General features: G+C 48.5%; 1 protein-coding gene across 4 annotated transcripts in view; it reads left to right on the top strand.

Moving 5' to 3' along the window:
• The window catches only part of AGRN (agrin), a 257909-nt gene that overhangs the window by 155332 nt on the left and 81940 nt on the right, over positions 1-20637 (top strand). For all 4 annotated transcript variants that reach the window (XM_082229651.1, XM_082229652.1, XM_082229653.1 and 1 more), the window contains 5 exons: positions 2767-2982; positions 5416-5640; positions 7623-7847; positions 9306-9512; positions 19938-20159. In XM_082229651.1, the coding sequence (XP_082085777.1) occupies positions 2767-2982; positions 5416-5640; positions 7623-7847; positions 9306-9512; positions 19938-20159 (1095 nt within the window). The remainder of the gene's footprint in view (positions 1-2766; positions 2983-5415; positions 5641-7622; positions 7848-9305; positions 9513-19937; positions 20160-20637) is intronic.

The following is a 20637-nucleotide window of genomic DNA, read 5'->3' as shown; positions in this document are numbered from 1 at the left end:
ACAGTTTTGTTTGGAGAACTGCCAGGTGTATTGGCTTGAGAGGGCCTCTGCAACCAGGGATTGATTTATGATGTGTCTGTCCTCTCTCTTTTGCCTCGCGGACTTTCAGAAACAAAACAAAGCATGATTTCTTTTTGAAAACAAAACTGTGTGAGGTAATTGCATCCTCCCAGGGGTCGTGTCCAAGCAGTGGGCAGGGCCAGGTGCAAAAGGAGGCGGGGTTAAGCTAAAGAACGTAAAGCAAAGGATGTGATGCTCATCTCTGTGCCGTCTTCTTCCCAGGTGTTCATGGTGGGGGGAGTGGCTTGCCAGGTTCCCAGAAGCATCTGATTGGCCACTGTGAGAACAGGATGCTGGACTAGGTGGGTCCTTGGCCTGATCCAGAAGGACTCTTATAATTCTTAGGACATATTCCAGCCAGGCAAAAACACTCAAGATAGCAAGGCTTGTGAGGGGCTGGGGGGGGGATTCCTGAGGGCCAAACAGAGCAGTCTTAAGGATCACATTCAGCCATCCCGCCCTGGTCTGAAGTTCTCCCACACTGGGGTGTGCTGTTCACACATATCTACTAACCTTGCTGCTGACTTTTGCTCCCAAATTGTCTGGTAACCTTGCCATACGTCAGGAGGGAATTTTGCAAAATTCAGCAAAATGTCATAGAAAACCCAGATGTATGGCAACGCAATGGAAAAAGCAGCGAAAGCAGCTCAAAAAGCTTGAAGTCACTATTTTCAGGGTTGGTTTGGGTAGTTTTTTTTTTTTTAAGGCTCAACAATCTTGGGGTCTTTGCTGGTGTCAGGAATTTTACTTTTTGTAATATGGCAACCCTGGGTAACCTGTTCCTCAGATTCTGACACTCGCACCCAAAATAATCTGGCAGCAGGCTCAACCCCTCCCCCTGCAGCCTCCCCCACACGTCTGTTTTAATTGCACTTATATCCCACCATTTCCTCCAGGGAGCTCAAGCTGGCATTCATGGTTCTCCCCCCCCCCCCCCCCGGTCCTCATCTTATTCCCACAACAACCCTGAGAAGTAGGTTAGGCTTGGTGGCCGTGACTGGCCGGCCCAAGATCACCGTGGTGGGTGTCATGACCAAGTGGGCGATTTGCACCCCAGTCTCCCAGGTCCTCGGTCTCCCATTCTAGCATCCTGGTTGCTATGCCACTACAGCTCTCCTCCTCACCAAACACACATTTTATTTGCAAAACTATCTGTGATGAGTAGACTATTTTGATTAATGTTGATTTTATGGCTTTATTGAGTTGAGTCACTGGACTTTTTTGGGGGGGGGTTGCTAATTGAGTTGTTCATTGATTATTGAGCGGAGGCTTCATGCGTTTGGTTATGTTTATCTTGTCATTATCTGCCTCAGGGCACAGAGAGAGAAAAAAGCAGGCATCTGTTCCTAAATAGATAAATTTGAGAAAAAGCATGCCAAGGAAACTATCTATCTTTTGAGGAAGTAAGTAGAGATAACCATCACCTGGAGTGCTAGGATTTAGTAAGGGGGGGGTCCATTTAGCTTGGTGCTGCCTCCTCCTTTGGAAAAAGACCATAGCTCCATGGTAGAGCATCGGCTTTGATGCAGAAGATCCAGATTCAGCCCCAGCATCTCCAGGTAGAGCTGGGAATGTCCCCTTACCTGGAAAATTGAAGGGATGCTGCCAGTCAGTGCAGACAGTACTGAGCTAGATGGACAAGTGGTGGCCAAAGGGCTCCTGGCCTTCCCTCTGGGCATCCTGGCAGCATGGGAGAGACACCTGCCTGAAACCCTGGAGAGCCGCTGCCAGTCAGTGTAGACAACACTGAGGTTGATGGACCAAAGTTCTGATTCAGCATAAGGCAGCTTCCTGTGTTCCCGTTGCAATCCTTTATTGAGAGCCATGAGGACTAGAATCGTCCTTTATTTTCAGAGAAGGGGCTGTGGCTCAGCGGTGGATGTAGCACGGGACAGGGGGATCTGAGGGCGCAGAGTGAGCAGCCCGCCAGTGGCCGCCTTCCATGCTGGGGCTTCCCAGCTCATTTTTCTCAGGCTCTGGGGGCTCCTGTGATTCCCGCATGGGACCCTTCCAACCCTACAGAGTCCTATGATTCTGTAGTTCTGGAATCAGTATAAAAGAGCACCCCACCTTCCTATTAAGAAAACGGATGCAGATAAGAGGTAGAGCATCTGTTTTGCATACAGAAGGTCCCAGGTTCAAGGCTGGGAATGTTCCTTGCCTGAAGCCCCGGGGATGCATTCTGCAGTGTGCTCTGTGACTCTGAAGAGCCAAGCTAGAAAGAGCCACACCTTGAAAATCATTTCCTTAATCCCAAATTGCCATTCTTACCACAATTGCTCCTCTTTCTATCACCTCCCGAGATCTCACTACATCCTGCTGTGATGTAGCATTCGCACAACGCGTATTAATTCACAAACCCCTTTGTTGACTTTAGTTGCTGTGCCCTCATGGCAACTCTGGGAGGAAGGCCACTGTTTCAATTTCACAGACGCTAAGGCTGAGAGTGACTTCAGGAAGTCCGTGCTCTTAAGCTAGTACTGTAGCTTGCATGTGAGTTTCTGAGATCCCAGTTTGTTGTCTACACAGGCTTGTTGGCCATAATTTTTTTCAGTCTGTCTTTCCATAGGCATAAGGACTAAAAACTTGAGCTGGAAACACACACACTATTTTAAAGTTGAGATTCATGCTCAGTTTTCCCTCTTCTGACAAACCAACCCTCATTCATTGCTGAATTGTCCTTTTCCTCTTTGCACTCCCATCCAGTGTGCCGAGGTGTGCTGTGTGGGTTTGGCGCCGTGTGCGAGAGGAGTGCAACGGGCCCCTCCCAGGGACTATGTGTGTGCAAGAAGACCACGTGCCCCTCAGTGGTGGCCCCTGTCTGTGGCTCGGATTATTCTACCTACAGCAACGAATGCGAGCTGGAAAAGGCTCAATGCAACCAACAGCGCCGGATCAAAGTCATCAGCAAAGGGGCATGTGGTGAGTAACTGAGCTGGGCCTTGACTCATTTGGGTCAGGACGAGCCTCTTTGCCTAACATCTACTGTCTTTTTCACTCTATTGGACACACCAGACCATAGGACGCACCGGACCATAGGAGGGGGAGAACAGGAAAAAAAAATTTTTTTCTTGTTCTCCCCCTCTAAAACAAGGTGTATTCTGTGCGTTCAAGGTGCGTTCACCCGAAGGATTGGTGCCAGGCAGGCCTTCCTGGGGAGAGCATTCTGTAGAAAGAGAGTCACTGCAGACCAGACCTGTTCTCTTCTCACCACTCTCCAAACCTCTGGGCATATGTGAACACTGCCACCCTTTAAATCTCACCTCCGTCACTTAACAGGTAGGGTTGCCATACGCCTGGATATTCCTGGAAATAAATACCCAGAATACTGCAGTCGAAAGCAGTGTCTGGACGGAAATCAGCTAAATGTCTGGGAAAATCTGGGTGTATGGCAACCAATGTTGGCAGTGTCGTTTTTTGCCAATTTCCCTTAAAAATAGCTCAACAACTTTGGCAAAAAAAAAGATGACAGAATTTTCACTTTTTGATAATTATGGCAACCCTATTAGCAGGACGTATGTGAATGTCAGGGACGCGGGTGGCGCTGTGGGTTAAACCACAGAGCCTAGGACTTGCTGATCAGAAGGTCAGTGGTTCGAATCCCCATGACGGGGTGAGCTCCCATTGCTCGGTCCCTATTCCTGCCAACCTAGCAGTTTGAAAGCACGTCAAAGTGCAAGTAGATAAATAGGTACCGCTCCGGCGGGAAGGTAAACGGCGTTTCCGTGCGCTGCTCTGGTTTGCCAGAAGCGGCTTAATCATGCTGGCCACATGACCCAGAAGCTGTATGCCGGCTCCCTTGGCCAATAAAGTGAGATGAGCGCCGCAACCCCAGAGTTGGCCACAACTGGACCTAACAGTCAGGGGTCCCTTTACCTTTATGTGAATGTCTGGTGGGGAGGAAACAGGAAGTGGGTTTCTGGGTGCAGATGAAATGGGAAGTGGGTGCCTGGTGGGGTGCAAACAGGAAGTGAGCTTTAGCTGGAAACGGGAAGTGGGGGGGGGATTGGAAGCAGACATTAGCTGGGGGCAGTCTAGAGAGAAAGAGGGTAAGGGAGATAGCCTGAAAGCCTGTGTGGATACATGAAAGCTGTGATGTGGAAGGAGGAGAAGGAAAGTTGGGGGCACTTTCTCTCCGAGTCCTGCGTAGAATCCCTCGGCCAAAATTCCTGCTCCCCCTCTTGCCGACACCCCAACCTTCTCAATGACAAACAGGCCTGCTTCCTTATGCCTCAGGTCTACCTGCGACAGAAGCACTTTGTGCATGCACACAGAGTCTGATGTGCCTAAGTGTGGCTTGTGCCCCAGAGCAGCTTATTTCCTGGAGAGGCCCGGCCGTAAGTGAGGCTAATGGACCCTCCTTGGTAACATGGCACGCACCAGCTGCTAGCGAAGAATTGTGCAAATGAACACCTCCCCCCCCGCCCCCCAGCCTGCATGTCTCCAAGTAAATTAAGTTGACCTTCCCTCCCTCCATTCTCAGTGCCCTCCCCTGATGAGGATCCCTCTCTCGGCTCTCTCGATAAATCTGAGCTTCTCGCCTCCCGCTGGGGGCTCTCCTGGAAGCAGGGAAGGGAGGACGATGCGAGTGCCAGAGTGATTTATTTAAAATAATAATGGGGGATTGGGAAAGGAGGAGGGAGGGAGGAGAGTGACAAATGAAAGGGGGTGGTGGTTGTAAATAAATAATTAAATAAATGAAGCTGTAGCCGGGGCCTATAAATAACATTTGGCCCATCCCGGTCAAATGTAGAGCAGCTCCTTGATGTCTCTTTCCTTCCCTCATTACATTTTGCTCATGGTGTGTTAAGTGATGTCCTGTGGCTGGCAAAGTTTGGGGTTTCTTTGGCTTCTGACCGCCCCCTCACCCCCCCCCCGCCCCCACATGGGCATGCCGCCTTCAGAAAGACTGCCCAGAAGAGAATGTTGCCCTCAGTCTGTAGAAGGTTCCCTGTTCCTGGCCTAGCTCATATAATATAACAAGTCTACCGCAAACTCCTTCAAGTCTTTTATCCTCTCCATTTCCTTTTAGTATCAGTCATTTCATATCCCTAACTTCCTGCAAATAACGTTGTACTCAGAGCCATCCATGTAAGAGACAATTTAAGCACGGGGAGCACAATAGCCGTAACGAATCAAAGTACGCTACCGTATACCTCTGAGAACTCAACAATTACTGTTTAATTTAAAACATTGAAAGTTTAAATGAGCATTAAGCATTCTAAGAGGTTACTTTACAATATGCAGCGCCAATCATGTCAACATTATACCCACATAGAGGCCCCGTCTGCACATTTAAAGCAGTCTGCACATTTAAATCAGTCCAGGCCCTGCGCCTCCTCTTCTTTCCCCCAGGTTCGAAGGACCCCTGCGCAGAGGTGACCTGCAGCTTTGGAAGCACCTGTGCCCGCTCCACGGATGGGCTGTCGGCTAAGTGCATCTGCCCGTCCTCATGCAGTGGCGTGCCTGAGAACGTGGTGTGCGGCAGCGACGGCAAGGACTACCGCAGCGAGTGCCACCTCAACAGGCATGCCTGCGACAAGCAAGAGAACCTTTTCAAGAAGTTTGATGGGCCTTGTGGTGAGTTTTCTGGGGCTTCCGGCTGCCTCACTGTTCTCTCTTTGGCCCTCCACATGTTGCTGGGCTGCCACTCCCAACTTTCCTCAATGCTGGCTGAGGCTAATGGGAGTTCCCCACCTTTGTTTCAGTATCTTAATAAAAGCCAGATCAGCCACTCATGCAGAGGCACAGCAGAGAACCTCCTTTCTAAATGGTGCTCCCATCTCCCAGGCACCTTTAATCTAGGGATGGGGAAACTATGGGCCTTCCGGTGTCGTTGGATTATGACTCCCAGCATCCCTGACCATTGGCCATGCAAGCTGGGGCTGATGGGAGTTGGAGTCCAGCAAACATGCAGTGAGCAACTGCTTGCCCACCTCTGCTTTGGAGCAGTGTTTTCCAAACTTGGGTCTCCAGCTGTTTCTGGACTACAGTTCCCATCATCCCTGACTACTGGTCCTGCTAGCTAGAGATGATGGGAGTCATAGTCCAAAAAACAGCTGGAGGCCCAAGTTTGGCAAACACCTTCCCACAACCTTGGTTCCTTAGATGGTTTGGGACTACATCTCCCATCATCTCCATATCATCTGGGTGTGGTAGGAGTTGCAGTCCAACCATACTTGGGGACTCAAAAGTTTGGGAAAGGCTGTCTTAGTATGAAAGTACTGTGAGGCTGTGCATCGTTAAAAGCTAAAACAAAAATGCTTTGTACATTCTCAAGGGAATTGTTTTCTTCTTTGTTTTCCCCCACTCGGGTAAAACAGCCTCTTGCCCAAGTACCCACCAAAATTTGTAACCAGCTTCAGTTGTGCTCTGCTGTGTGTTTTTGAGGTTAAAGAGTCCTCTTTCTCCCAACCCAATATATACACGTGTGGCTCTTCTAGTCTCCATGGTGATGTGTTAATCCTTCATCCTCCCTTTTGGGTTTCTCTCTTGGGAGGGGCAGGATAGGAATGTAGATATTTCAGAGCCTTCGGATTTTATTTTATTTTTCAGAACTTGTGGGTTATGTTTGTTAGGAAATAATGCCCTTTTGTGCATATGTGTTGAATCAAGTTGGTTCCTCCCAGGTATTAGCTGGGCGCTGAAAATGCCCCTGTGGAGAGACAGAGAAGGAGGATTAGCCAATAAGTAGTCCTGTATCTTCGGTGTTTCTATAAAAGTGCCCAAGGGGTGAATGGAAGGCGATTTTGATAAACCCGGATTAGGTGGGAGGGAGCTGGAAGGCCAAGGATCTCCACCTGTGCTCAGATACCATGGGTGTGTGAGAGATGGCTGCTCATGCACATTGATTCTGCACATCTCCTTTCGACATGGCCCATGTCCTGGCCACCTGCAAAGTCTGTCTTTTCTAAGTGGTCAGTATCCTTCCGGGACCCTTGGCTCACCTTTCTTGCACCCTGCAATAAGTCTGTAGGTGTGAACTCTTGCAAGGCTCTCTAGCCTTCAGCAAGTGGGTAGATTTGCATGGAGAACCATGGAGAATTATCACGTAGCCATTGAGGGTGTGTGTTTTTCTGAAATTGTGTGTGTGATGCGGTGATGTGAGTTATGCCCATCTGCAATAAACATTTAAAGCAGTATCCTATCATGGCTCCCCCCACAAAGAATCATGAGCACCGTCACTTTTTAAGAGTGCTGAGAGTAGGGACACCCCCCCCCAATTCCCATTGCAGAGCTACAGTTCTCAGACTGGTTTAACAGTCAGTCCCTCTTCCCAGGGAACGCTGGGAATTGTAGCTCTGGAAAGGGGAATAGAGCATCATCCATCCACCAGCACTTGTGCCAGGGAAAGACCCCCATCCTGAGACCCTAGAGAACTGCTTTCACTTCTACAGTGTTGGACTAGATAAATCAAAGGCAGCTTCTGTGGAGAAACTATATCTGCAGTGTTGAGTCCATAGCTAGAGAAGCAGCGTTACACACTGAAAGTCCCAGATTCAATTCCTGGGATGGCTGCAAGATTTTTCCGCTCTCATCATTCCTCACCTACTTTTCCCCAGACCCTTGCAAGAGCACCCACAACGACATGAACAGAGTTTGCCGGGTCAACCCTCGCACTCGGCGTGCTGAGCTCCTGCTCCGGCCTGAGAGCTGCCCTCTGAAGCGGGATCCAGTGTGTAGCGATGAGGGGGTAACCTATGACAACGACTGTGTCATGCTGAGGTCGGGCGCCATTCGGGGGATCGAGATCCAGAAAGTGCGGTCAGGACAGTGCCTGCTTCAGGGTAAGAGAGTCTAAATTCTAAGTTGTTACAGGTCTACGTGAAGGGTGTCTGAAACAAAAACCTCTAGGGACAGATTTCCGCAGTTGGAGGGGGGTGGCCAGCACTGGAAAGGCCCTGTCCTTAGAATGAATTGCTATAGGTTTCATTTACATTTCCCCATACAAAAGTATTGGGACCGTTTTCTTCTTGAGGAGAAAAGCAAGTCCTGTAGGCAGTGAGGAGGAATATGGTTGAAGGGGCAAAACAAATCAATAGAATCAGAACCCTCTTGCTTCTGACGTGACTTGTCGGCGTTCATGCTCTGTGGAAGATGGGGGAGAATGCTCAAAGCACCCAAACGTCATCCAGTGTTTCTCGCTGGTCAGAATGCATATTCTCCACTTGGAGACTTTGCACATTCACAGGCCAATGTGTACAATACACCACAAAATGTGACTTAGAGATTTTGCTCACCAACCAGTTTCTGCAGTACTCTGTTCACCATTTTAATATGCACATCTTTCTCCACAATGGCTTGAGATCTGTGCAGAGGCTGGTTCCTAGGCACCTTCTCCTTTCAGCTGCCATTGATCCAGACGTGTGTATGTGTGTGTATATGTACACACACACACACACACACACAGCCTAGCCACAGTGGTCAATACATTGGTAACCCTCAAGACTCGATTACCATAATGCACTGTATGTCAGGCTGCCCTTGTGTCTGTCCAGGAAGATGCAATTAGTGCAGAATGTAGTGGCCAGATAGTTTACTGGCAGCATGTCACTTCACTGCTGAGAGGGCTGCAGTGGTTGCCAATTTCCTGCTGGACCAGGTTCGACATTCCTGTGTTAATTCACAAAGTCTTAAAAAACTTGGAACCAGAGTACCTTCAAGACCACCTAATTCCTTATGCTCTACTGCAATAGCTGAGGGAACCATTGGCAGTCCCACGCATGCCCCTGAGGGTCAGCTGGCTTTTATCGGGGGTCGGAGCTTTAGTTCTGCCAGCCCTGCCTTGTGGGACTCCTAGCCACCAGAGGTTCTGCAGGAGCTTCCTGTGAAAACCATATTATTCAAGATGGGCCTTTCAAACCTGAGACGCTTTGCCACTTGCTCTTACTGTCGTTTTTGATGTTTCTGTTGCATTTTTAGCCTGTACACCTCCTTGTGATATTTTGCACAGAAGTGTGGTTTATAAATATTCAAATAAATAAAATATATTGTAACACGAGAGAGCTCTCAGTTTGCAAAATGCCTACCATTTATTCATCCTGGGCCTCAGGATTTACTCTGTCACGGAATTATAGAATCATAGAGTTGGAAGGAAGCAAAGGGCCCATCTAGCCCAGCCCTCTTCAATAATCAATAACGGAAGGGACAGATTGGATGTGCCTCTTAATTTAAAGTGGCTACTGACCCACCCGCCAGTGATGCTCCTGAATTTCATTGCTTTCTCGTGCCCGGTTCTTTTTCAGACAAGTGCAAGGACGAGTGTCGCTTTAACGGCGTGTGCCTGAACCGCCGGGGGGCTGCCCGCTGCTCGTGCGAGCGTATCGCTTGTGATGGCTCCTACCGGCCTCTCTGCGGCAGGGACAGCCGGACCTACGCCAACGACTGCGAGCGGCAGAAAGCTGAGTGCCAGCAAAGAGCCGCCATCCCGGTCAAGCACCAGGGCCCTTGTGGTAAGTGGTGCGAAACAGCTGGGGGCGACAGCTTCTCCCTACCTCCCTTGTTGTTGAGAGTGGAAGAGGCCCAAGCCCTTCTCTCTCCCTGTGTCATCTGTTTGACGAGTCCCCGCGAACCCAATTTTCAAAGGTAAGTCGCTGCTCGTTTTGCCATTTTAATGGGCCACTGGTGGCAGGTCTGATCTGCCGGCTCATCTCCTCTGAAGTGGTTGTGGCTCTGCGCCTGCTCTGTTTCTTCTGGCTAAAGTTGTCTTGGGATTTTGCCTTCCGGTCATCTCCCTCCTTTGCTCGCTCCCTCTCTGTAATGGGGAATGTTTGAATAACGGTGTCTGGAGTGTTCAGTCCGTGTCTCCCACCCAGCCTTCCTCCCTTCCATCTGTCTGTCCATCCGTTTGTGACGTCCACCCGCCAACTCGCTCTGCCTGCCATGCCATTCAGAAGCAGCTCCCATTGCTGTCCTTTTGCACCACAGGTGATTCCTTTCCCCCCAGGTAACGCCACTTTGGGGCAGCTCCCGCGATGCTCTCCACACCTTTTGCCTTCTCCCCCATCTCCATTCTGCCCTACAAACCTTTCTCAGTTTGCAGGTGTGATCTGTAGGCCATGCTTCTCGCCTTCGTCTTTTCTTGTCTGTCTCAAATCTGTCGAGAGGGAGAGAGCCTGATACACGTGAAACAGGTATTGATTTCCCTAGAGTAGACTTGCAGTTCTGAAGTGAGCAGGCCCAACAGAGCCCATTGGGGGAGGGAGTGCCAAAGTTGTGAGGCCACCACAGAGAAGAGCCCGTCATCCCAGCTGCCCAACAGGATTGACTCACCTCCCCGCCAAAGGGGCAGGGAAGACCTGGTGGGAACTTCAGTTGAGACAAAGCCTAGCAAGGAGAAGGTGCTGGCAAGGAACTTGAGGGGAGGAAAGTTCACAGTGTGAGGAGGCCTCAGACTATATCCAACAAGGAACTGCTGGAGTGTACTCCGTGAGGGACTGATATTTGATGTAACACCCTGTCCCCCAGAAACAGCGGCAAACTGAACAATCCAGCAGTTGTGGCTGTTTGTAAGCACATGATTCTGGGTATGTCCCTTTGGAAAGGAGTGGGGAGAGTATCCACCTGTATCTTCAGCATCATTTTCAGACCTCACAGTTTCCTCCTCCAAAGAAGGGGAGAGAGCTGAAGAGTGGGAAGTCTGTCTCTTCACCTCCCCTCAAAAAAACCCACCCCGTGGGAGTCATGATGTTGCTAGCAAAGCCTAGGGATTAATTTTGAAAGTGCGCTAGGCAAAGCCAATCAAAGGCAAATGGAACGCAACTACCTTTGAAGCCAAAGGCCCCCGAAGCCTGAAATCGCGGCACAGAGCTTGGCAGAGCTTCAAGGTTTGCTCCTGGCTTTTATCCATACCTGGCAGAGGAGGCCAAAGGCTCTTCAGGGGCACAGAGAGTGCCTGACTCAGCTGTTCCTTGCTAGATCCAGGACAGGAAAGGCTTGGAGGCATTTCTGTGTTCTCTTCCCCCACCTAACCCGCCTTGTTTTAGATTTTTAGAGGGCAGGCTGTTCTCCTGTGTCCTGGGTGGCCTTCTGCCCCTTCTCCTCCTCCTCCTTTTCCTCCTCCTCTCTCCAGGGCATTGTACTCTGCCAACCCCAGTGGACACAACATGATCTCCCCCCCCCCCCCGATCAAACAGCTAGGGAATAAATGAAACCTTTCCTGGGATATGCCATCAGCCAGGACTTGAGAGATGCTTCCCTCCCCAAGGCAGCTGCTCTTGACAGCTCAAAGGTTGGCCTCTAACCAGCAAGCCATGCCCTCTGTCATGCAAAGTGAGCCTCCTCCTCCCATTTGATGCGGACCCTCTGGAGATAGAGAGGCTTTATATATATATTGCTCACAAGTCACTGGTCCCAAGTCCAGCTGAAGGTGATGTTCTGCTTGTGCTGCTCACAGCAAGGCTTGGAGGCAAATCACACACACTGCATGCAGGCTGTCCCAGGTTGACTCACCAACTAATAAGGAGGCGGGGACCTGTAGGGCAGCTGCCATTCAGAGTAGGTGGTGCTAAACAAAGATGGACAGACGTTCTGACTCTGTATGAGGCAGCTTCATGTGTTTAGCAGGATGCAGATTTCTCCTTGTTGTTGTTAACTGGATGATTAAAAAGTGGGATGCTAACAGGACCCAGGTTTAGCTTGGGTGAATATTCCAGGGCAACAATACTTGGGGGCAGTTTAGACTACAGTGACACCCACCCACACCCTACTCCATACACGCACACTGCACTTCTGATACATGTTCAGCCCACATTCCCAACTGCAGATGAGAACGTTCACAAACCGGAACACTCAGTTCTGGGTTTGCAGCGTTCGGGAGCCAAAACGTTTGACTTGCAAGGTGTTTGGGATCCAAGGTACGACTGTACTTTGCAGCATTTAATAAAAAGAAGAAGATAAGCTGCCATTCTTTATCATGTGAAAATGCCAACTTTTGATTACTTTTGTTTTCCCCATCCTACTATTTTAACATGCTAAAACACTCTTGCAATTGAAGCTTAATTCCCCACCCACCCCGCTTTCCACTCATTATTGTCCCATGATGATAAGTTGACAAAACCTTTAGCAAATTGAACTGCCAATGAAAGCTTGCAACTTGCCGGAGTTACCTCTTGTCGATTAGTCCCATCCCTGGGTCTTGGGTGCTGGGCTCTTCATTGCAAGAGGAGGGGAGGAATTAAACAGGGTATGTCTGAAGGGGGCAAGAAGAGGGAGGTTGTCCATAGCTTTGTCTGTCTTCTCCCTCCCTACTGCTCTCTCTCTCTTCTTCTTCTTGTCTTTCTTTCTTTCTTTCTTTCTTTCTTTCTTTCTTTCTTTCTTTCTTTCTTTCTTTCTTTCCGTTGTGTGTCTTGTGTCTTCCAGCGTTGCCTGTTTGGAGAAAGGAGGCCCGTCCGCACAGTGCCCCGCCGCACCCCACCAGGATGTCTCTGCTCCGAGGTCGGCTTTCCACCCTTCCTGCCCCCCCTGCTCACCGCCCTTCCTTAGCTCTGCCCAAGACGATCCATCCTCTTCTCTTTGTGCCCTTAGTCCAAAGGACTAAGCAACCCCTTCCCCACTTGGAATGGAAATTTTTGAGCCTTCTAAAATGCTTTGCATTTCCTCTTCCCCAAGACGGGTTATGCACGCAGTTATGCCACCAGCATTTGCTTTTCATGGTTGCTGTCATTGCAAGAGGCCACTGCCACCCACCCACCCTGAACAGTGTCCCTTCTCTCCAGCACGCACTGTGTGGTTCTCCTGTTCCCTGCGAATGAGGTGATTTGGGCTGCTCCTGGTTGGTTTTTATGATATCCCTTTGCCTGGCTTCTTATCATGCTGTCTTCAGACCCTTTCTTCCATCCTTGGTGTGTTTCTTTCTCTCTCTCTCTCTCTCTCTCTCTCTCTCTCTCTCTCTCTCTCTGTGTGTGTGTGTGCGTGTGTACATGCATGAAAGCAGCCACTCTTGGGGGAGGGTGTATACCTGGGGACAGTGTTCTCTCATGCCAACACACTCACTTCAGGCACAGGAAGGAATAGCAAAGTCCAATGTCTTCTTCCTTGATTAGCAGGCAGTAAGAAGCCTTTGGATTGACTGGGCCTGTTATAAATACCGGGAGCAGGATCTTCTGCATGCTGTACACCAATCCCCCAGTCCTAGCTCTTAACAACTTGAGAGCCAATATGCCCGGAAACCAATGTCCCCACTGTGGAAAGATGTGTGGATCCAGAACTGGCCTCCACAGTCACTTATGGACTCATTGTTAAAACCGTGTTTATGAAAGACAATCTTACTCATCTACAAGTTATTGAAGAAGAAGAAGAAGAAGAAGAAGAAGTAGTAGTTAGGAAATTGCAATAGGACATCTATGTAGGCTTCAATGTGGATAAAAGCTGGGATGGGACACCATATATGCCGCCCTGGGATCTTGGAGGAAGGGCAGAACATTGGAAGATTCAGGACAGACGAAAGGAAGTCCTTCTCACAGCACTTAAGTTAAAACTATGGAACACATTCCCACAGGAGGCAGCAATGGCCACCAATTTGGGTGGCTTTAAAAAAAGGATTAGACAAATTCATGGGGGAGAAGATTATCAGTGTCCACTAGCCCAGTGGCTATTCTTTGCCTTCACTGTCTGATGCAGTGATGCTTCTGAATGGGAGTCGCAGGTGGGCAGAGTGCTGTTGTGCTCAGTTCTTGCTTATGCACATCCCATCAGGGCATACGCTTGGCCACTGTGAGAACAGGATGCCGTGCGTAATAATGTGCCATTGGCCTAATCCGGCAGGCTCATTTTTTCGTTCCTGTGTTCCTACGCCATGCCACCTGCTGGGCATGGAAAACCCTTAACTCTTTATGCATGCAGGAATAAATTCCCTGTTTGTGGAGTCCATCTGCATCGATGGTGGCTCATCACAAATTCTTCCAAAAGAAGGTTCCAGTTTGCATACATTGCAGGGGATGCCCATTAATGCCATGGGCTCATTTACCGTATCTTTCGTTCTATAACACGCACCAGACCATAACACGCACGTAGTTTTTAGAGGAGGAAAACAAGAAAAAAAATATTCTAAACGAAATAGTGGATATATGATTTTTGTGGTTCATGCTGTGGCCACAGACATGTGATCTGACAGTGAGTTTGGAGTAGCCCAATGCAAAAATCCTGAGGATCCATGTGGATCCTTGCTTTGTAACCATGGAGGAGGGAAGGAAGGGGAACCATGGATCCTCTGCTCACAAAGGCAGCAGATCCCCCCCGCCACCCGCAGGCATTCGCTCCATAACACGCACAGACATTTCCCCTTACTTTCTAGGAGGAAAAAAGTGAGTGTTATGGTGCAAAAAATACAGTAGTTACATCTGTCAGAACCTTGAGCTTCTTGGTTGCTAGGGCAAGTAATGCTGTGCTATAAGGCAAACAAATAAGATATCTATCTCTGCAAGGAGCATTCAACCAAATGAGCTCCCATCTACAGTCTGAAGAGGTATAGCCCTGACACAAGGTTTCCGCTTCACTGAGGCCTAAGAGTAGTAATTGTCTATCCATTGCGCTGTCCATGCATCACACCCTCCTGTCTGTCTGTCTGTCTGTCTGTCTGTCTTCCATGTCTCCCACCTTCTTTCTGTCTGTCTCCTCCTTTCTCTACTTGTTCAGGGCTGTTGTCTGAACCCCATGGAATGTGGTCTCTCCTCCCCCCCGCCACACACACATACCGCCCCTGTAATCCCTCATCCCTGCCTTTGGCTTTCTTCTTTTGGCCTGTAAGCATCCTGAGACTGCATAGTACCAGCATATGGCCTTTGGCAGAACAACAGCAGGTTCCTCCCCCTCCCCACCCCTGCATTCACCCGCCCACCCTTTGATCCTGTTGCCTGCCGGTTGCATGAAGATTATGAATCCAGTGAAAACTCTTAAGCAAGAGAGACTGCTTTTGAAACACCGAACAACCTCCTGCGCGGCTTAGGGTGACCTTGAGGCTGAGGAGAACTCCTGCAGCGAGGAGGAATTCCAACTTAAGACTTGGCTGCGGAGGGAGGGTCTCGTCTGTGGATTGATGGGGGGGGGCAAAGCACTTTCCCGCCCGCAATTCTATAGGCAAGCACAGAACTAGGCATTCTGAGAACCAGAGCTGATTCTTTGCTACCGTTACTTAGAAGCAGCAAGGCTTCCAGCCCTCATGAAACTTGTGGGAGGTGATGTCACGGAAGGTGCAGACAGGGTTGAGCAAATCGTCACATTGCATCGAAGCCCACTGAGTAACTGTGGGGCAGTCGCTCTCTCTCAGCCTAGCCTACTTCACAGGACTGCTGCGAGGATAAAATGGGGAGTAGTGGGACCTGAACTCCTTGGAATAATAATACAAATGCATTATCATCAACAACAACAACATTCACTCTCACCCTCAGCAGGGGAGGGCTCAGAGCCCTATAGCTCCTTGCCTCCCACTGCAAGCAGCAGCGGCAAAATAAATGGAAAAATGCAGGTGTGTGTATAAATACACCCACAAGTTTGTTTCATGGGCATCTTTAGTACCAGTTAGAGCATTTAGCTTTTCACGGCAAAGAAATTTGGCTTACTATGAGATAGCTAGTTTACTTTTATCTTATTTTAAAAGATGTAGACTTCAGGGGAGGGGGCAGGAAAGCATGTTGGAATAGACTCTAATTCAGACAAGTAGGTAGGTGTTTGTGCTCTGTCAGCTTGGAATAATTTGCTTATAAGGTACGGGCGGCCGTTCCCCACCCCCCATCTCCTTTTCTCCATTTTGAAACCAAGAAAGTCTCCACCAAGCTTTCTCCCCTGAGTACGTTGAGTAAGCATGTGGTGGTTTTTGGTTTGCCCAAAAGACAAATAGATTCCTGAATAGATTCCTATATTACCTCACACATCTTTTTGATGTGAGGGCGGCAGAATACCTCCACTGTCCCTCCCCTCATGCTCACAATTAATGGCACCATTGCGGCTGCGACAACAGGAGTCAACTGTGCGGCCATCATGGGCCTTCCCTCTGCCTCTTCGTCCTGTTTGCTTAGAAGCTCCAAAATGGAACTGGGAAAGGGGAGCAGGAGGGGGCGTACCTGCCCAGGTGACGTTGATAAAGGAGCCCCATTACAGAGCAGGTTCTGTTGAGGGAATAGATTACCCTTGGAAGGGACAATGAGGCATTCATGCTCATAAATAATGCTGTGTGAGGGGGAATCGCCCCAGCAAAGTGGGGCATGGACCTGAAAGGAAAGTTGGGATATATATACACACAGAGAGAAGATTTAGTAGACATTGTTTGTTAATGTATTTGTCCTGCCTTCCATTTGTCCTGCCTTCCATCCAAGGGGGTTCAAGGCAGTGTACATGGATGGCTCTCCTCCCACCATTTTATCCTCACAACAACCTTGTGAGGTAAATTAAGCTGAGAGAGGTCTATATAGACAAGCTTTAATTAGGCTGAGTGAGATGGCCGCCTCAAGCAGCTGATATTGGGTGTCACAGAAGGACAGCCAATTGTTACTTTCTTTCTGTATATTTAAAGCACATGGCTTTCCCCAAGAGAATCCCAGGAACTGTAGTTTCCCCCATGCTTTGCAGAGTTACAATTCCCAGCATCCTGGTTCCCATGATTTTTCAGGGGAAGCTATGCTCTTCAAATGTGTGGTGAGAGGGTGACCTCCAGGGCAAAAGTAACTCGGCCAGCCTTGAATACTATGCACCTTGACTCAGGAGATGGCACGATTTTCTACTGGCAAAATGTATTGCACTGTCCCTGACTTGTTCACACATGCACGTTAGCTGAAGATCGGTTTTAATGAGAAACGTGTGGTGAACATGTGAGTAGGGTTATGTGTACAGCCCTTCTGGCCGCTGGCCCAAGGTCACCCAGCGAGGAGGGATTTCAACCCAGGTCTTCATGCTCCTAGTCAGACACTTAGGCCGCATACTATACATTGAAAACAGATTTCTACAATTCTCAACGCCCTAAACAAACTACAGTTCCCATGATTCTTTGAGGGGAGGTGACTCTTTAATTGTATGGTGACACCTGCTCCCAGGAGTCCTTACCCTTTTGTCAACTGTAGTTCAGAAATGACACAGTGCGGAAACAAAACCTGTGGGAACCATTCTCTCTATGGAGGGGAAAAGGCCCCCCTCAGAGGTGGCTCAAAATAGTGACGTGCCAGAGGCAGATAAACAACCCACCCCCTGGCAGAAGTGTTTTAATCGTTTAATTAATTGGCCGTTTGCTGCCCTTTTAATGCATTATTATCCTTTAATCCTTAGCTAACACCACAGGCACCCTGGTGTCGGTAGTTCTATGGTAACATTTATATATGGAACCCCCACAAAATTGGAATAGGGGAATAAAGTCCTCTTTACTGAGGAGTTGGTGCTCCCTCCTTGCTTTAACTTATGCCTCAGCGTATAAAGAAGCCAGAAGTTAATACCCTGAAGGATTTGTGTTAACTTTTCATGCTTAAGACGGATGCTTAGGTCAGGTGTGCAGAACATTGAGCCCACCAGATGTGGGCTAGTGGTGATGGGAACTGTAGTCCTGCAACATCTGGAAGACCAAAGGTTCCCCACACCTGGCTTAGAAAACTTGGAAGTAATTCTATAGGGACAGCCCCTTTTATTGGAAGAAGTGTTTTTTGCTGGCAAAAGCAGTCTCCCTTGCTCCCCACTTAGGACTGTGTTTAGGGTGGGTCTTTTGCAAATCTGAAGCAGGGTGGTAGTGGTCTTGGGGATGTGCGTATCTGCCACACTGTGCCTCTTGGTGGAAGACAAAGGGGTGGGGAGTGAATTGGGATGAGAGATTTAAAGTGGCAAAGGATTCTTGGATGTGTGATAAAGAGAGATAATCCTCTCCCTGACCCGCTGTCAGCTATGTGCTTCTGCCATGTATGAACAATAGAGGGTGGCTTTCGCCTAGTCCTGGTTGAAAACGGTATGAATGGGCTTCAGAAATTCCTTTGGCTGACATCAGATGTTATCAATAAGGACTAGCTGCTTAGAGAAATCTGCGGTCCTGAGCAGCTGTGTCAGGAAATAAAACAGTACTACTTTTAGTTGGCACATTGAAGATGCTTTTGTATTCACAATGAAACAGTTAGGGATGCAGACCCAGGAGTACCAGTCCTAATTCCAAATTTCTAGGTGCTGGACTATGCTGATTCTCAAAAGTGGCATCATGTCAGAAGCTGGGTTTGATTACTCATGATGAAATAGTTTAAAAAATAAATAAATGTAAAGGGGTCAGAATTCTTCAAATGTACTGTTTTGAATATTTCTTCCACCAGGAGGCAGTGTTTGGTTTGGGGGAGGTCATTTTTTTTTAACTTGCCCTTTGACCCCTCTAAACCAAGGAAACCCTCCTAACTGTGAACAGAGGACAAATGAGGTACCCTAGTTTTCTTTTACACTGACAAGAGGCCTCAAAGCATGCAGGAGTCCTGTTAAAATAACCAAGCCATCACTCATGAGATCTAGCCACATGCCTTGCTGCAAAATTTTGGAAATGTGAATTTCAAAATACGCTTTCCCTTTACAAATCCAGGAAACACTCTTTTGACATTTGGGTTAGTCACGTGCTTCCAAATTTTGTTTTCCTCTCCCAAAAACCAGTGTTCAGGATTTCAGAAGGGAAAGTGTATTTTGAAATTCACATATCTTGGCTAAACTGTCTTCTACTTCGCAAAAAAGAAGGAGCAATATTGTGCTGACTGACTAAAAGGAAGAGCAGAAGCTTTTTGGCTGCACTCCAGGAGATTTTTCTTCAGTCAGATAGATTTATCGCTCCCTGCCAAATAGTGAACTGTGGAACCTATAATGAAGGGTTGGCAAACACATGCTAGACTTATTTCCATGTTTTGAGGTTTCTGGCATGGTAAGGGGTAAATGATAGCATCTATGCCTTGAAACCTTCATATAGTTGGATGACAGGAGCATGAATACAGAGGGTCATATCCAGCATTTGTTTATCCACTAGCTCAAAGCCACTTGCACTAGTGGACAGGGGAGTTCTAATGTTGCACACCAGAGGAATCGAACACAATAGCTGTGCCGGTGGAAATGTGTTGTGCAACACGATTGCATGATCTGTTGTGCAGCAAAGTTACCACCGACTTGCTTAGGCATTTTCGCACAGCGATGTTCCTCTGGCATAAACGTTTCGCCAGTAGCACAAGTTATAAGCTAAGTACCGTATTTTTCGCTCTATAGGACGCACCCGACCATAGGACGCACCTTGTTTAAGAGGGGGAGATCAAGAAAAAAAATTCTTCCTTCCTGCTGCCCCCCGAGCTTCTGGGGCAGCAGTTCCCCCCACCACCAGCCTCAAAGATCCCTGAAGCCTTCGGAGCACAGTGCGAATTCCCGCTGCGCTCCGCAGGCTTCGGGTTCCTTTTGCTGAAGCCAGGAGATGTTCTCCCGGCTTCAGCAAAAGGAACCCCAAGCCTGCGAAGCGCAGCAGGAACTCGCGCTGCGCTCCGAAGGCTTCAGGCGGCTATCCCTGAAGCCTGGAGAGCAAGAGGGGTCGGTGCGAACAACCCCCCTCTCTCTCCAGGCTTCAGCGAAAGCAACACAAAGCCTCCGGAGTGCGGAGGGAGCGCTCCCTCTGCGTTTAGGATGCTTCGCGTTGCTATCGCTGAAGCCAAGGAGCCTGCATTCACTCCATAGGACGCACACACATTTCCCCTTCATTTTTGGAGGGGGGAAGTGCGTCCTATAGAGTGAAAATACAGTAATTTTTAACTGAGTGTTGTATTGGATGCAAACCATATTCTGCCCGTTCAATCCATACACTTGGAGATGGAGACCCTCCCTCACCTACTGCGTCCGAGCAGAAGATTTGTAGGTGAGCGAAACACTTAACAAGCTTTGCTTTCTCTCCCTACTTCTTGATCCAGATCTTGGCACGCCTAGCCCCTGCCTGAGTGTTGAGTGCACTTTTGGGGCTACCTGCGTGGTGAAGAACCAGGAAGCGGTGTGCGAATGCCAGCAAGTGTGCCAGAGCATCTACGACCCGGTCTGTGGCAGTGATGGCCTCACCTATGGCAACCCCTGTGAGCTTGATGCCATGGCTTGCGCCCTCCGGAAGGAGATTAGGGTGAAACACAAGGGCCCTTGTGGTGAGTTTATAACCAGGAGATGGGTTTTTTAGCCTCCGAAGTGGGAGATTTTCATCCTGATCTGTACGTGTGTTGGATTTGAAATCGTTTCTACATATTTTATATGTGCAGTTGGTTTTTACTGTTTTTTATATAACTGTTTTTAATATATGTTTTTATACATTGTTGTATTTATTTACTTACTTATATACCACGCATCATAAAAAAGGACAGCCCCACATATAGCTCATTGCAGTAATCTAACTTCAAGGTTAATAATAGTAACAACGATGACGATAATACTAATACAGCCCTACAGTCACTGGCCTAAGGTCACCCACTAAGAATGGATAAAAAATTAGTAGTGGTCCTCAGTCTCTGGTGGTGCCTGCAGGTTTCTCAATTTTTTTGCCCCAGGGAGCACAGCCAGTGGCCAGGGATGATTATGATGATCAAATTTATATCCTTTTCATTTCACTTTTAATTTGTATACAACCTT

This window comes from Podarcis vaucheri, assembly GCF_965113315.1.
Source record: "Podarcis vaucheri genome assembly, chromosome: 7".
Taxonomy (NCBI): Eukaryota; Metazoa; Chordata; class Lepidosauria; order Squamata; family Lacertidae; genus Podarcis; species Podarcis vaucheri.
This window is presented reverse-complemented; position numbering and strand designations above follow the sequence as displayed.